The sequence below is a fragment of the Anomaloglossus baeobatrachus genome, chromosome 2, assembly GCF_048569485.1.
Source record: "Anomaloglossus baeobatrachus isolate aAnoBae1 chromosome 2, aAnoBae1.hap1, whole genome shotgun sequence".
In the NCBI taxonomy this organism is placed as follows: Eukaryota; Metazoa; Chordata; class Amphibia; order Anura; family Aromobatidae; genus Anomaloglossus; species Anomaloglossus baeobatrachus.
The window spans coordinates 49,368,512-49,386,697 of NC_134354.1; the positions used below are offsets into that span (position 1 = coordinate 49,368,512).

The 18,186-nt window shown below is 40.4% G+C and overlaps 1 protein-coding gene across 1 annotated transcript; it reads right to left on the bottom strand.

The window, feature by feature from the left end:
- Positions 1 to 13,296: 13,296 nt before the first annotated feature.
- On the bottom strand, positions 13,297 to 17,863 carry OLIG2 (oligodendrocyte transcription factor 2). Its single transcript, XM_075333016.1, has 2 exons — positions 17,791 to 17,863; positions 13,297 to 16,861 (listed from the first exon to the last, which is right to left on the bottom strand). Exon 2 carries the CDS (start codon positions 16,841 to 16,843, stop codon positions 15,944 to 15,946), a length of 900 nt encoding a protein of 299 aa, XP_075189131.1. The 5' UTR covers positions 16,844 to 16,861; positions 17,791 to 17,863; the 3' UTR covers positions 13,297 to 15,943.
- Positions 17,864 to 18,186: the final 323 nt, after the last annotated feature.

Consider the following 18,186-nt stretch of genomic DNA (forward strand, 5'->3'; position numbering starts at 1 on the left):
CGGCGGCCTTGTACCATCACCAGGCTGGGACCAGGGTACGACAGGGTACGTGGACCCTAGGTCAGGGAGTAGCTTCAGGCAACCTGACAATTTACCCGACGAGAACGGAGCCTTCAAGATCCGCTCTCCACCTGCTCTAAAATCGGGGTACTAGCGCAACAAGGGGGATAGGACTTTCCACAAAAACGGTCAAGAAAGTCCCAAACGTGAACCCTGAGAGCAAACTCCCACAGTTAGCCACACTGGGGAGCGGGACCCGACTAGTTTTATACTACAGGGGCCAACTAGCAAGAGAACTAAGTGCCAGGGAAAAGGTCACAGATCATCAGGCAACACCATCGGGGATGGGACCCGAACTAGCTCCCCTCAGCGTCAGCAGTGTCCAGAACTTTGGTTTACCAAGTTGTCGGTGTCAGCTTTATGGACTGAGTGAGTACGCAATTGACCCTTTCACCCCCAACGGCACTTCCCAACTCCACCACCGAGGCCCGGGGCATCCCCCCTACCCGTGGAGGGTCGCAACACCTGGCTGCCCCTGTCATTACCCCGGGTACTCCCCAACGGCAGTGGTGGAACTCCACCTTACTACACACCACGGGTGGCGTCACGAACTTTAAATACACAATCACCTGTAAATACCCCCTTTATTTGAGTGGCCACACGACCCCCGGGTCCGGAGACCCCTCAAGCCACCGCGGATCCGGATCCGAACAGCCCGGCTGCTGGCACAGGTGCGGCACATGTACATAAAGAGGGAGATTTATGAAACTGGAACTAAAATATATAGAGTCTTTGATCCTCATAGCAAGCAATCACAGCTCAGCTTTTATTTTGCTGATGAAAGAGTAATCCCGGCACACTGAAAGGGCCATCCCCAGCACACTGAAAGGGCCATCCCCGGCACACTGAAAGGGCCATCCTCGGCACACTGAAAGGGCCATCCCCGGCATACTGAAACGGCCATCCCTGGCACACTAAAAGGGCCATCTCTGGCACACTGAAAGGGCCATCCCCGGCACACTGAAAGTGCCATCCCCGGCACACTGAGAGGGTCATCCCCGGCACACTGAAACGGCCATCCCTGGCACACTAAAAGGGCCATCTCTGGCACACTGAAGAAATGACCAAAACTTCAAGTTTGCAAAACTCCTAAAAGATAAAGTTTTTGGTCACCGGAAAACTCTAGCAGCGTGAACATACAAAAAAATTTAGAAAACAAATATTAAAATTTGATTTGTCAAGTTTTGGCCAAGTTTTGGGCAACATCTTCTCCTGTATAATATAGTAAAAGTAGAGTCAAATTGGTGCATTTTAGAGAATCATTGGAAGAAGAGGAATAGGCTAATCTCTGGTTGGAGGGTAAATGGTTAATAACCTCTTTCTGTTGTCACTCTAGGGAACATTATAAGGGAAGGATTGGAAATAAGATGTCACCTGCATCTCCAGAACCTGCAAATCCTGCCACATTACAATAGGATTACAGGCAGATTTCCCCTCTCTCCACCTGTTGTGGCCATACTCAGCCCTCTGGGCAGGACGGAGCGCACCCTATAACCGGCATTGTGGATTTCTCCAGCTTCTGTTCTTCTGTTCTTCTGGCTGATGTGCTGCAGATGTCTCACCGCTAATTATTGACTTTAATAGAGACAAAGAACATTTCCTAATTAGTGTCCCCTAATTCTCACCTGCTCCTGCCCTTACAGGGGCTCCGGTGTCTCATCCATGGCAGTGCTAATTGGTGAAGCAGGTCTCCTCCCTGCAGAAGGGGATAATGCTGTAAAAGTAATGTCTACTGCAAGCCCAGGACAATGAGGGCTAGGAGCGCAGGATAAATGGTGACACAGGATAATGAAGGCATGGCTGAATTTACCTCCAAATGAGCAGATAAACCATGGAAAAAAAAAATATTTCCCCAGTGGGAGTACGAGAGCCACCGCTGTATACTGTGTATATTGCATCCTATGAGTTCTCTACAGAGGGACATTATTTATTAAGAAAGTTTTTACATTTTTCTACCAAAAAATAGATTTTAGTTACTCATTTGGTATTAAGTTGTATGCCACGAGTTGTGCTTTTAAATTAAAGCATTCTTTTTACCATATACAGTCATATGAAAAAGTTTGTGCACCCCTATTAATGTTAACTTTTTTTCTTTATAACAATTTGGGTTTTGCAACAGCTATTTCAGTTTCATATATCTAATAACTGATCGACTCAGTAATATTTCTGGATTGAAATGAGGTTTATTGAACTAACAGAAAATGTGCAATCCGCACTTAAACAAAATTTGACCAGTGCACAAGTATGGGCACCCTTATCAATTTCTTGATTTGAACACTCCTAACTACTTTTTACTGACTTACTAAAGCACTAAATTGGTTTTGTAACCTCATTGAGCTTTGAACTTCATAGGCAGGTGTATCCAATCATGAGAAAAGGTATTTAAGGTGGCCACTTGCAAGTTGTTCTCCTATTTGAATCTCCTATGAAGAGTGGCATCATGGGCTCCTCAAAACAACTCTCAAATGATCTGAAAACAAAGATTATTCAACATAGTTGTTCAGGGGAAGGTACAAAAAGTTGTCTCAGAGATTTAAACTGTCAGTTTCCACTGTGAGGAACATAGTAAGGAAATGGAAGAACACAGGTACAGTTCTTGTTAAGCCCAGAAGTGGCAGGCCAAGAAAAATATCAGAAAGGCAGAGAAGAAGAATGGTGAGAACAGTCAAGGACAATCCACAGACCACCTCCAAAGACCTGCAGCGTCATCTTGCTGCAGATGGTGTCACTGTGCATCGGTCAACAATACAGCGCACGTTGCACAAGGAGAAGCTGTATGGGAGAGTGATGCGAAAGAAGCCGTTTCTGCAAGCACGCCACAAACAGAGTCGCCTGAGGTATGCAAAAGCACATTTGGACAAGCCAGTTACATTTTGGAAGAAGGTCCTGTGGACTGATGAAACAAAGATTGAGTTGTTTGGTCATACAAAAAGACGTTATGCATGGAGGCAAAAAAACATGGCATTCCAAGAAAAGCACTTGCTACCCACAGTAAAATTTGGTGGAGGTTCCATCATGCTTTGGGGCTGTGTGGCCATTGCCAGCACCGGGAATCTTGTTAAAGTTGAGGGTCGCATGGATTCAACTCAGTATCAGCAGATTCTTGACAATAATGTGCAAGAATCAGTGATGAAGTTGAAGTTACGCAGGGGATGGATATTTCAGCAAGACAATGATCCAAAACACCGCTCCAAATCTACTCAGGCATTCATGCAGAGGAACAATTACAATGTTCTGGAATGGCCATCCCAGTCCCCAGACCTGAATATCATTGAAAATCTGTGGGATGATGTGAAGCGTGCTGTCCATGCTCGGCGACCATCAAACTTAACTGAACTGGAATTGTTTTGTAAACAGGAATGGTTAAATATACCTTCATCCAGGATCCAGGACTCATTAAAAGCTACAGGAAGCGACTAGAGGCTGTTATTTTTGTAAAAGGAGGATCTACACGATATTAATGTCACTTTTATGTTGAGGTGCCCATACTTTTGCACCGGTCAAATTTTGTTTAAATGCGGATTGCACATTTTCTGTTAGTACAATAAACCTCATTTCAATCCAGAAATATTACTCAGTCCATCAGTTATTAGCTATATGAAACTGAAATAGCAAAACCCCAAATTGTTATAAAGAAAAAAGGTTAATATTAATAGGGGTGCCCAAACTTTTTCATATGACTGTATATGGTAAAAAGAATGGCATTATGATTCCCCAGGTCAGTACCAGTATGTAGATACCAGACATTTATATATATATATTTTTTTCAATTTAAATAGTAAAACAAATTCTGATTTTTTTAAAAAAATAGTAAATTAGCTTTTGGTGCCGTTTTCCAAGAACCATAATATTTTTATTTTTCGGGATCTGGTGCTTATTGATGGCTTATTTTTTGCGTCTTGAGCTGACGTTTTTATTGACACCTTATTTGGGTAGATGTAATGTTTTGATCGTCTCTTATTGTATTTTATTGCAATGTTGCCGCGACCAAAAATAATGTAATTTTGGCGGTTTTATTTTTTTCTGTTACGCTGTTTACTGATTAGATTAATTTATTTTATATTTTGGTAGCTCGGACATTTTTGAATGTAGCAATAACAAATATGTGTATTTATTTTTGTTTGTTTTTTTTCAGTAGGGCAAAAGGCAAGTGATTAGGTTCCGCACCTATACACCGAGCCGCATACCTGACCCTAGATATCCCTAGTTCTGGGTCCTAAATAGGGAACAAGTGGGATGAGCTCTTTGTCAACCCCCTAAACACTAGAGAATACACAAGGAGGACACACAGGGGGAAAAGCATAAACTACATATTTACAGATAACTCAGGCAGGAGTTCAGCAAAGCACCAACCATGATACTAAAGATGAGAGCAAGCCGCCTGCTTGCAACCAGAGCTAGAATGAACTAAATACTATCATCAGCACCAGTCCAGGGAAGAAGGGAGTATTTAAGCACCAAGAGAGTCAGCAGCTCTGTGGAAGGTGAGCTGCTGCTGGGTCCAAAAGTGGAAGAAATGAAAATACAGCAGGAAAGCTACCTATACCAATGAATACCAACCACAGGAACAATGGAAAGTCAGGGAGCATTATGCACAGCCAAACGCTGTGACCTTCTATTGCCAGAAACCACATTACTGTCTGTCACTCATGACACACCCGTGACAATATTTGAAAATTGGAACGTGTACATTTTCCTTGTTGGTGTACGGCGTTTTCACAGCTTTAATGCACTGTGTTAGTCAGTACATGTCAGTACAGGTCAGTACACTGTGTTAGTCAGTCAGTACATGTCTCACACTGGTAATGGCCCTTTTCATTTATAATTAGCTCTGGAGGCAGATTTGCAGGGAGATCCATGTTCCACCTATAGACTTTAAAGGAACCTGTCAGGTAATTTATGTGTTCTAACCTAGTAGCAGTGTGATGTGTGTGCTAGTAACCCCTTAGGGCCTTACTACCCATCCCTGTGTTGTAATAATGTGTAATATGAATGTATAAAAATAAGTTTTAGAACTTATGTGAACCCTATGTAAATGAGCAGGGTCTCTAGCCCCATGGGCGTCGCATTGCCCTGTGGGCGTTCGCATGTTTTCCGTGGTGTCACGCCCCTGTGGGCGTGATACCATGGATTTACATCGGCAACATGACCGTTGCTACTTCAGATCCCGCGAATGCGCACTTACCTTTTCCGCAGCCTTGCTTCCTTCTCGTCTTCAGACGCGCTCGGCGCATGCTCAGAAGACTCCTGCAGTTCCGGTCATGCGCAGTGCATGTCTGAAGAAGAGAAGCAAACACCAGTATAGCAAGGCTGCGGGAATGGTAAGTGCGCATGCGCGGGTTCTGAAGTAGCAACGGTCCCATCTCTGATGTAAATCCATGTTATCCCATCCACAGGGGCGTGATACCACGGAAAACATGGGAACGCCCACAGGGCGATGTGACGCCCATGGGGCTAGAGCCTCTGCTCATTTACATAGGGAACATGTAAGTAATAAAACATATTTTTATACATTCATATTACACATTATCACAACGCTGGAATGGGTAAGAAGGGGTTACTAGCACACCCATCACCCTTCTTGTAGGTTAGAACGCATAAATTACCTGACAGGTTTCCTTTAAGAGCTCATTTACATATTAAGAAAATGTGAATTTTTCTGGAATAAGACATCGGATCACAGGTATCAAGATATCATTTTATTCAGCTTTCTATAACCTCCACCCCTATATAGTCGGCTCAGGATGGTTCATCTTACGACTCATTCCCTTTAAGGACATCATGTGCACATACCTTTATTGTAATAGTTTGGGGCAGGGCTTATGGGAAATTAGTGTGATAATAGTAAAATCCTACACCACCTACAGTCATGAAGTAAGGAGTATGGTGCGGGAAATCCCTATTCTACCAAAGTATCCCTAAAAAAATACATTTGTGCAAAGTCAATTAAAGGGAATCTGTCACCAGGTTTTTGCAGCATAAAGGCCGCTTTACACGCTACGACATCGCTAAAGCGATCTCGTTGGGGTCACGGATTTTGTGACGCACATCCGGTCGCTTTAGCGATGCCGTTGCGTGTGACACCTATGAGCGATTTTGAATCGCCGCAAAAAACGGTCAAAATTGCTCATCAGCGACATGGGGGTCCATTCTCAAATATCGTTGCTGCTGCAGTAGCGATGTAGTTCCTTGTTGCTACGGCAGCACACATCGCTCCGTGTGACACCGCAGGAACGAGGAACCTCACCTTACCTGCATCCCGCCCGCAATGAGGAATGAAGGAGGTGGGCGGGATGTTACGTCCTGCTCATCTCCGCCCCTCCACTTGTATTGGGCGACCGATTAGTGACGTCGCTGTGACGCCACACGGACCGCCCCCTTAGAAAGGAGGCGGATCGCCGGTCACATCGACGTCGCCGGGCAGGTAAGTACGTGTGACGGGTCTGGGCGATGTTGTGTGCCACGGGCAGCGATTTGCCCGTGTCGCACAACCAATGGGGGCGGGTACCCACACTAGCGATAACGGGACTGATATTGCAGCGTGTAAAGCGGCCTTCAGGCCTGTTTCACACATCAGTGAAAAACGTCTGTGTTTTTCACTGACGTGTTAAAAACGCATATGTCCCTTCGTGTGCCGTGATTCACGGCACACATTTGCCATATGCTATCCATGATCCGTCATCCATGATCAGTAATAGCACATGAAGATCAGATACTACGAACTCAACTGTCCCTGTTCCTGCTGTCTGTCATGCTGAATCTCCGGCTCTGCTGTGTCCGGCTGCTGCTGTGTCACTGCTGCTGCTACTTCCGGGTCGGTAGTGCAGTGCATATTCATGAGCGTAGTTAGCCGGCTTGGAAGCAGCAGCCAGCAGTGGCTGAAGACAGCATCGCTGGAGAAGGTGAGTAGAAAAAGCTTTTAATTTTCAATGTCCGTGTTTTCTGGTGTGTTTCATGGATCACACCAAAAAAACAGACATATCTCCGTGCCGAGCACACGGACACGCGTTTACGCCGCACGGAGACATGGTCAGTTAAAAATCACTGATGTGTGTCAGACCCATTCATTTTTAATGGGTCTGCGTATGTCCGTGATTCTGGTACATATAAAAACTCACATATGTACCAGAATCACTAATGTGTGAATGAGGCCTAATGTAGAGACAGAGACCCTGATTCCAGTGATGTGTCACTTACTGAGCTGTTGATAAAATCAATGTTCTCTCTCCTGCAGATCTAGCAGTTACACATGAATATGCTGGACTACCTGCAACACACCAAGTAGTCCTGTAACGATAATGTACTGCTGAGTAAACAGTGATTATGAGCACTATCACTCCATCCACAAAGGGACACAGGACCCACTTTTTTGCTTATTGATGACCTGAGTAGTTGGACCCACAGTAAACAGACACCTATCACTAAAGGCTGCTTTACACGCAGTGCGATCGCTAGAGATGTCGCTTGTGAAAGCACCCGCCCCCGTCGTTTGTGTGTCACGGGCAAATCGCTGCCCGTGGCGCACAACATCGCTAGGACCCGTCACACGAACTTACCTGCTTAGCGACGTTGCTGTGGCCGGCGAACAACCTCTTTTCTAAGGGGGCGGTTCGTGCGGCGTCACAGCGATGTCACGCGGCAGGCGTCCAATAGCAGCAGAGGGGCGGAGAGAAGCCATATGGAAGTCACGCCCACCTCATTGCCGGAGGACGCAGTTACGGTGTTGTTCCTCGTTCCCGGAGTGTCACACGTAGCGATGTGTGCTGCCTCAGGAACGACGAACAACCTGCATCCAGCTGCATCAACGATATTTGGGATTAGGACGACGTGTCAACGATCAACGATAAGGTGAGTATTTTTGATCGTTGGCGGTCGCTTGTACGTGTCACATGCAACGACGTCGCTAACGAGGCCGGATGTGCGTCACGAATTCCATGACCCCAACGAGATCTCGTTAGCGATGTCGTTGCGTGTAAAGCGGCCTTAAGCCTGTGGATTGAGGGTAAAAGTTAATCATAACATACCATAACATACCAACAACATACCATATGAAATATATCCTGGACCTGATGAAACTGATGAACTTACTTTCAAAATTTGTCATAATAGAGTGAACCAGCTCATGAGTCATGTAAATTCAGTCTCATTCTTCACAATCTGATTGACAGTGGCAGCTTGGGCTACATTCACACCACCTTATTTTTGGCCTGTTGAAAAAACTGACCACAATGGGACTAATGTTATTCTATAAAACTGTTCAGATTACTGGTTTTTTTGGGGCGATGGAGGGGTTAAACACAGACCGACTTAGTAAACAAAACAAATCAGAGCATGGACTAGTCGATTCCGTTTTTCGGATGAGACTCACTTTCAAGTCTATGGGTGTGCCATAAAAAAACATGCCGATGTATTAAAACGAATGCCATAGGGATGCCATGTGGATTGCATATGCGTGATCATACAGATAAAAATTGTCCTTTTTTGGATGAAAATTGGTTTGAGAGTGCAGCAGCAGCAGCAGCAGGGAGGAGGGACACTGAGGAGCTGTCACACAGGCCTGATGAACACAGAAGAAACTTACAGGGAATCTGCCACCAGGTTTTTGCTTCCCCATCTGAGAGCAGCATAATGTAGAGACCCTGATTCCACCGATGTGTCACTTACTGAGCTGTTTGCTGTCATTTTGATAAAAGCAATGTTTTCTCTGCTGCAGATCTAGCAGTTATACAGAGTTCATGAATATGCTGAACTACCTGCAGCATACCAAATAGTCCTGCAATGATAACCTTCTGCTGATTAAACAGGGATTTTATAGAAGCTACACTAAGCAGCCCAGTAAGTGACACATCGCTGGAATCAGGGTCTCTGCCCCTATATTAAGCTGCTCTCAGATTAGGGAAAAAAAAACTTTGTGACAGATTCCCTGTAAACTTTGACAAAAGAGATTACAGTCTTTCTGACATGGCTTTTCATAGTAAGTACTCCAGCCTTATCAGGTCTAAGGGATCTACTTAACAATGTCAGCAGTTTGTATTGTGAAATATGGTGACAGATCATCTTTGCACCTTCATAAAACACCTTTTTGCACCTTTTTTGTTGTATTAAAATTGTGTCATTGAGCATTTTGGCAGCATTTTGATGTCTCTTTGGCACACTATTCATACTGGGAGAGGTGATCAATAAGACATGTCATTCAAAGGTTTCATTCATTTCATTCCATATGTATTTTTTAAGCAGCAAAATAATAAAAATAATTATTATTATTATTATTATTATTAATAATAATATTAATAATAATGATAATAAAATAATAAAAAAAAAACATTTTAGCTCAAAGGGAGTAAAAATTACAAAAAGTGGTCGCAATAAAAAGCAAATCTGCCTAAAGCATGCGGCATCTTCAAGAAACCTGCGACTGATCCTAAAAAAGAAAAGTGAAGAAAGCACCAGAAGAAGAATAAACAAAAATACACCAAAAGTTCCGGAATATTTGCCTTTTGAGTTTTGCTGAAAAATATAACAAAAAGAACCAAGGAAATAGGGTCTAAGAGCACAAGCCATTCTTCCGGGCTCGCTGGACCCCCTGCTAAATTATATATTATTGGGATTTGCTTCATGAAACAAAACTATAGCCCTGATATCACCAGGAATCCAAACTAATAGACACAAGCAGATTTGTTTCTATATATTATATATTCTATAGAATGTTCCTGTTATTAGAAGGAATATCTCTAGTATATAGCAGAGCAACGCAAAGTGTGGATTATTCCCATAGGATCTGTAAGGCTGTATAATCAGTGCAGCTTCACCATCCTATACACAGCAATAATAATTATAGCTAGCAGGGGCTGATATTAAAGGTGCGGTAATATAGCTGGATTTAATGGAAAAAGGGTAGAAGAAGTCCAGCTGCTTTTATTGCATATATAGATGGGCCACATGGGCCAATAAAGTCCACTTTTTCTTGTGGAGCGCTGCCTCTCTTCTTCTTATATATTATAACAATTGTTTTCTTGTTTAGGAGGCCGTGCACCAAAGGTTTTTCAATCATTGTGCTGTTCCATTATTTATAGAGAGGAAAGCAAAAGAAAGAAAGAGAGAGGGAAAGAAAGAAAAAAAGAAAGAGGGAAAGAAAGAGAAAGAACGAAAGAAAGAAAGAGGGAAGGAAAGAAAGAAAGAGGGAAAGAAAGAGAAAGAACGAAAGAAAGAAAGAAAGAGGGAAAGAAAGAGAGAAAGAAAGAGAGTGAAAGAAAGAGGGAAAGAAAGAGCAAGAACGAAAGAAAGAAAGAAAGAGGGAAAGAAAGAGGGAAAGAAAGAGAGAAAGAAAGAGTGAAAGAAAGAGGGAAAGAAAGACAGCAAGAGAGAGAAAGAAAGAGAGTGAAAGAAAGAGGGAAAGAAAGAGCAAGAACGAAAGAAAGAAAGAGGGAAAGAAAGAGGGAAAGAAAGAGAGAAAGAAAGAGTGAAAGAAAGAGGGAAAGAAAGACAGCAAGAGAGAGAAAGAAAGAGAGTGAAAGAAAGAGGGAAAGAAAGAGAAAGAACGAAGGAAAGAAAGAGAGAAAGAAAGAGAGTGAAAGAAAGAGGGAAAGAAAGACAGCAAGAGAGAGAAAGAAAGAGAGGAAGATAGAAATAGGGAAAGAAAGAAAGAGGGAAAGAAAGGAAGAGAGAAAGGGAGAAAAAAGAAAGCAAGAAAGAGGGAAAGAAAGAGAGAAAGGAACAGAGAAAGAGAGGAAGAGAGAAAGAAAGAGAAGAGAGAAAGAAAGAAAGAAAGAGGGAAAGAAAGTGAGGAAGAGAGAAAGCGAGAAAGAAAGAAAGAAAGAGAGGAAGAGAGAAAGAAAGAGAAAAGGGAAGATAGAAAGAGAAAGAAACAGGGAAAGAAAAAGAGAAAGAAAGAGGGAAAGAAAGAGGGAAAGAGAGAAAGAAAGAGGGAAAGAAAGAGAGAAAGGAAGAAATAAAGTAAAGAAAGGAGAGAAAGGCAGCACTCCAAAAAAAAATAAAGAAAAACTGGACAAAGAAAAACTGGACATTTATAAGCTCATGAGCCACAGAACAGCGGCCAATAAAGGTCCAATTTTTCTTAATTTTTTGGAGTGCTGCCTTTCTGTTATTTATTTCTATATACTTACAATGGTGAATGGTTCCAACCATATTGTGTGCTCTGCTTCTGTTAGATAGATAGATAAATACAGATAGAGAGATAGATAGATAGATAGATAGATAGATAGATAGATAGATAGATAGATAGATAGATAGATAGATAGATAGATAATAGATATAGAGATGAACAGAGGGATGGATAGATAGATAAATATAAATGAAAGATAGGTAGATAATAGATATAGAGATGGACAGATAGATAGATAGAGGGATAGATAGCTAGATGGATAGATAGATAAATAATAGATTGATAGATAATTGAAAGATAGATAGATAATGGATAGATAGAGAGATAGATAGATAGAGGGATAGATAGATACATGGATAGATAGATAATAAATAGATAGATAGATAGGTAGATAATAAATAGATAGATAATGGATAGATAGATACATAGATAGATAGATAAACAGATAGTTAAATAAATGATAGATACGGTATATAGATAAATGAAAGATAGATATAGAGATAGATACTATAGATAGATATAAAGATAATGGATAGATATATAGATAGATCGATAGATAATGGATAGATAGATAGGTAGATAGATAAATAGATAGATAGATAGATGGATAGATATAGACAGATGGGTAGATAGATAGATAGATAGATAGATAGATAGATAGATAGATAGATAGATAGATAGATAGGTAGATAGATAGATAGATAGGTAGATAGATAGATAGAGGGATAGACCCAGTTACCAGTAATGTACTTTGGGAATGACCTCAGGGAAAGGTTATGACCTGTATGTCAAGAATATTATTGTACCCCATGAGGATTTACTATAAGTCATGTAGGATTTCCTAGGAGGCTCCTGTATAATCTATTGATGTACATTATTAGTTTGCATCCTCCAATGGGATAATATTCCATACACACATCTTGTGATACACACTTCACATATATTCCCTTTTTCAAGTAGATAGAGATCAGGACATGATAACATGTTTATATATATATATATATATATATATATATATATATATATATATAAACGATACCTGTCATACTATTCTATTTACTATGTACAATCCACAGTTATCAGGTGGTAAAACATAATGAGTATGTAATAATAATATAATTTAAATTTATTTATTATATGATAATGTATTTTATCATTTATATAAATGTAGTATTTTAAGTATTTTACCATAATGTTACAAATTATATTAGTTCCACCCCTTATAGGCTTTTTTGTGATCATATATACGCATAAGAGTATATATATATATATATATATATACATATATATATATATATATATATATATACATGACCATATGGACCAAACTATATAAATATATATGTGTGTACATATATATATATATATATATATATATATATTCTGATGTATAGTGCAGTATGTATGATCATAAAAAGCCTATTGGGGTGGAGGTAATATAATTTGTATATATGTATATATATATATATATATGCACATGGCAGAGGAGCAGAGGACTTCAGATCTTACAATTACTTCTGTAATGATATCTGTGTTCTCAGAAAGGAGCAGCTCCTCCTTAATTACTCTTCCATACGATGTACTTATCTTAACTTTACTAATTAAAAATATGTTAAAAAATATATAAAATAGTTAAGATTTCCCCTTTCATTGATTCCTTTAAAAATTTTGGACTTTGAAAATGTCAATGTTTTGTTAATTTTTACACTTTTAAGCACTGATGTACTGTATGTCTCTGCATTCACACTACTTGTTCATTATTAACCCTACTAATCTTAGTAGCACAATGCTGATTTGAAATTTTATTACCAAATGTAATTGTTATAAAATTGACAATTACAAAATGAATTTTATTATTTTTATATTATTATTATAATTATAAATATATATAAATATATATATATATACATATATATATAATTATTATTATTGATAATAGAAGAAGAACAACAACAATAAATTATGATAGATTCAATTATAATAGCAATACCATATACCATGTTAATGATGAACTTTACTATTTAGATTCCAAACGAAATTGAACCCCTAAAAAGGTCGATTTATCCAGCAACATGATGTATTTACTGAACTCATGTAATAAAGACATGACACTATTTCATTTATTAAAAAAGTTTATTTAAATTTTATTTCAGCAATTTATCTGTCAAAACCAAATAAAGTAATAAATATTTTAGCTTTTTTTTTCTTTTTTTATACAAAAATAAACAAGTGACAAAATATTGTGGGCAGTGCTATGTATAGAGAGGCAGTGATCTACAACAATAAGGGCTGCAACCTGTGGGTTTAGTGAGTGGGGTGTAAGTTCCCCAGATTCTGGAGACACAGGGACAGACACTGATAGGACAGAGCAGGCAGTGATCGACTGGTCCAAGGCTTTCTGGGACTTCTAGTGCCCCAGAAGACACTTTTCCAGTTACTGATGGAAAGAGAAAAAAATATCTGGACTGCAATTTCTGCGTCCGATTTCAGCAAATTGCTGGTGCTTGTAGTTCCCCAATAACTAGAGTGCCACAGGTGCTGAACAAAGCAGGCAGTGAAGAAAGCAGAGCAGGCAGTGCTGGGCTTCCATACAACACTATGGACAGACCCTTCTCAGCTATCATACATACAAACATGGAAAATCTACATCTGTACAAGTGCCAGGAACATTGTGCTTACAGGACACCATCTGCGCAGAGATCGCAGCTCATTACACACAAAAAAAGAAGGAACTTTTTTTTTTCAACATAAAAACGAAAATGTCAATGGCCAAAAAGTAAGAAACAGAATCCTATTAATACACAATCAAAGGTCCATAGAGGAATGTTAAATAATATATAGATATAATATTTATATATTTACAGTAGATTCTCGTCACCTGGGCCATGGTCGTTAAAGAGTTAATCCAAACATTATCAAAGGAAGAGAATTATAGGGGGCTCAAGTCTAAGGATGTGTGAAAAGGGGGCTCTAGGGGGTCACACCCTGCCTGATCCCACTGCAGGGACCACTATTAAAGGCCCTTTCGTGTTAATTCAATTAATAAAAAGGACATAAGAAGCCTTCTAGCTGCCTTTATTGCATAAAATGTGATAGTGGGAAAGATAGATAGATAGATAGATAGATAGATAGATAGATAGATAGATAGATAGATAGATATATAGATAGATAGAGGGATAGATAGATAGATAGATAGATAGATAGATAGATAGATAGATAGATAGATAGATAGATAGATAGATAGATAGATAGATAGATAGATAGATAGATAGATAGAGGGATAGATAGATAGATAGATAGATAGATAGATAGATAGATAGAGGGATAGATAGATAGAGGGATAGATAGATAGATAGAGAGAGAGATAGATAGATAGATAGAGGGATAGATAGATAGATAGATAGATAGATAGATAGAGGGATAGATAGATAGAGGGATAGATAGATAGATAGAGAGAGAGAGAGAGAGATAGATAGATAGATAGATAGATAGATAGATAGATAGATAGATAGATAGATATAGAGAGATAGATAGATAGAGAAATAGATAGATAGATAGATAGAGGGATAGATAGATAGATAGATAAATAGAGGGATAGATAGATAGATTGATATTATATACAAAGATAGATAGAAGGATTGATGTATGGATGGATGGATAGATAGAGGGATAGATAGAGGGATAGATAGATAGAGGGATATATAGATAGAGGGATAGATAGATAGAGGGATATATAGATAGAGGGATAGATAGATAGATAGAGGAAGGGATAGATAGATAGAGGGATAGATAGATAGATAGATAAATGATAGATAGATAGAGGGATAGATATATAGTTAGTTAGATAGATAGATAGAGGGATAGTTAATAGATAGATAGATAAATAGATAGATAAAAAGATAGATAAATAGATAGATAGATAGATAATGGGATAGATAGATAGATAGATAGACAGATAGATAGATAGATAGATAGATAGATAGATAGATAGATAGATAGATAGATAGATAGATAATGGGATAGATAGATAGATAGATAGATAGATAGATAGATAGATAGATAGATAGATAGATAGATGGATAGATAGATAGAGGGATAGATAGATAGATAGATAGATAGATAGATAGATAGATAGATAGATAGATAGATAGATAAATGATAGATAGATAGAGGGATAGATATATAGTTAGTTAGATAGATAGATAGAGGGATAGTTAATAGATAGATAGATAGAAGGATAGATAGGATAGATAGATAAATAGATAGATAAAAAGATAGATAAATAGATAGATAGATAGATAGATAGATATATAGATAGATAGATAGATAATGGGATAGATAGATAGATTATAGACATTAGATTGATAGATTTGCAGTAAGAGGTTTCTTAATATAATTAGTTTTGCTCTCGGAATCTGCAAAGAATCCAAACAATAATTTCCCTATTGCCGCATCTCAGGTTGGATGTAGATACGAGTTTGTAAACAGTGAGCTCCAGTGTTTGTGGCCTCCGTGGTTTGGGGCAGTTGTTCTGATCTTTGCCCACTGAAGGCCACTTTGTACCATGAATTCAAGTAGTCAGTGTGTTGTTGCTGGGTTATGGATCCGTGATTCCAGGGTCTCCAGAGCAGAGGGGCTTCTGTCGGTCACTTCTCTGAAAAGTTCTTAGAAGAAGATGCTACATGTGATTGCTCTACAGACCCCCCCAGAACATGCCCAGTCTTCTGCTGCTGGCACCACAGCCTCTATTCATCGGAATAGTCATTTGGCGTCTGCGCTCAGCCTGGATAAGCTGGCCCCGCTGACATGATGATGATGATGATGAGCTGCAGAGGGCACCTGGCACATACTACAGGGGCATGGCATCCCACTCCAGTGTGGAAAAGCCCCACCTAGAGGTGCAGAGCCAGGGCTGGGGGACTTCAGTAGACCGTGAGAAGCTGGATGTGAAGCTTGAGGTACTGGGGGTGGAGGTGGAGGTGGTGGTGGAGCTGCCCTGACCGCGGAGATGCCAGTTGTGGCCAGGGTGGCCGCTGCGGATGGGAGCAAGGGATGGTGCACAGGATGCCCAACTGGGTGTCCAGAGAGAGGAGATCCATGGGTCATTGCTCCACAGGCTGATGGGTGGTAGGCAGCTGCGGCTGCAGCAGCTGCGGCATGGTGGTGGTGCCCTCCATAGATCTCACTGACCAGGCGCTTCATCTCCTCCAGGGAGTTGGTGAGCATGAGGATATAGTTGCGCGCAAGAAGCAGGGTGGCAATCTTGGAGAGTTTACGCACAGAGGGTCCATGGGCATAGGGCATAACCTCCCTCAGCCCGTCCATGGCAATGTTCAGATCGTGCATCCTCTTGCGCTCCCGACTATTGATCTTCAGCCTCAGTTGCTGTAGCTCACCCTCACTCATGGCCTTCTTGTCCTTCTTGGCCGCCGCCGCCGCCGCTGCCGCAGCCGCCGCCTTGAAGGCCCCCAGTTTATCTCCAGCGGCCGCGGCCATGGCCATCGCATTGCGGAGCTCCGCGCTCAGCTCCGCGGGGGAGTCACTCATGGTAGAAGAGGATACGGCCGCGGAGAAGCCGCCTCCTTTCCGGGAATGTAAGAATATATCATCCACCTCCGGGGAGGAGGCTCTGCTGGAGCCCAGGCTGGCGTCTGAATCCATCAGGATGGGACAAGCGACCTGTGGAGGAGACGCCAGACCATTACAAGAGGAAACATTACACATGTGATAGAAAACTCTACACAAAAGTTGGATATAACTGTAGTAAATGTTCATTTCTCTATTATATTGCTTCTTTCCTAGAATATTCTTTTTTCCCCTATATCTTCTTTATCTTGTATAAATCTGGTTACCTGGGTTAATAATCTGAAACCGTATAAATTACCAATCCTATTAATTAATCTTGGTATCTTAATAAATCTTTATTCATAAACATCTATATTCGGTGACAGAACACTTTAGTTATATAATAATAATAATAATAATAATAAAAAAAATAAAATAACAATAATAATAAATCAGCTGAAGAAGAATGTTATGTGCTTGCTTGCACCACCATTTACTGCATAGTCTGTACACACTTATTACAAATCACCTTTGATTAAATCCTCTACCACTAACAATAATTACTAAGGTTACTAATAGGGAAAATACTATTTGTATCACTTTTACTGTCAATAGACAAAGCTTTTTGCTTCAATACTTAACTAAAAAAAACCTCACTTACAGTATATACAATGTGCAATCACAAACCTTTAGGAACAATAGGAATAATAAACTACAACAACCAGCATCACTTGCTCTAAAACTACTTCTACTATTATTACTACTAATATAAATTGCAAATATCCATCACATACAGCTGCGCAGCATCAGTAATATAATAATATATCTGCTCTGAAGGAAGGGAAAGAAATGCTGAATAACAAATACTGAAAGCACAAGGGAGCAGGACAAGTTGTTTTAACCACTTAAAGTCTGGTTTAGGTAACATTATGCATTGTTTTGGGTGCTGTGAGTGATATCACACTACTCCTGTGCAGTGTTAGTGTGCAGTGCTTGTATGCAGTGGTGCACAGCAATCCTGATGATTGTCAGCAGTAACTTACTTGGATGTTGGAGGCAGCAGCAGCAGCAGGCTCTGCTCTATGAGGAGATGACAGGACCACAGCTCCTTGTCTGTTGGGACACAGCACTAATGCTCAGGGCTGGGAGCCTCTGGCTTTATAGGCAGAACAGAAGAACAATGTCATTGTCCTGGAAGGGGGGAGATGATATCCAATCACAGAGAGAAGGAGACGTGATGTCACTGGCCTGGGTGATCAGCATGACAGCATCCAACACAATGACAGCTGCTCCCTGCAAACAAAACCCTCAGTATAACAATAACATTGTATATAGAGAGAAGGTCCTAATAGAGAGCAGCCCTGAGCCAGAGCAAACAGCAGCACAAGGCTGGACCCAGAGCAAACACTCACTGTGCACAATGCTGAGCACTCCACACT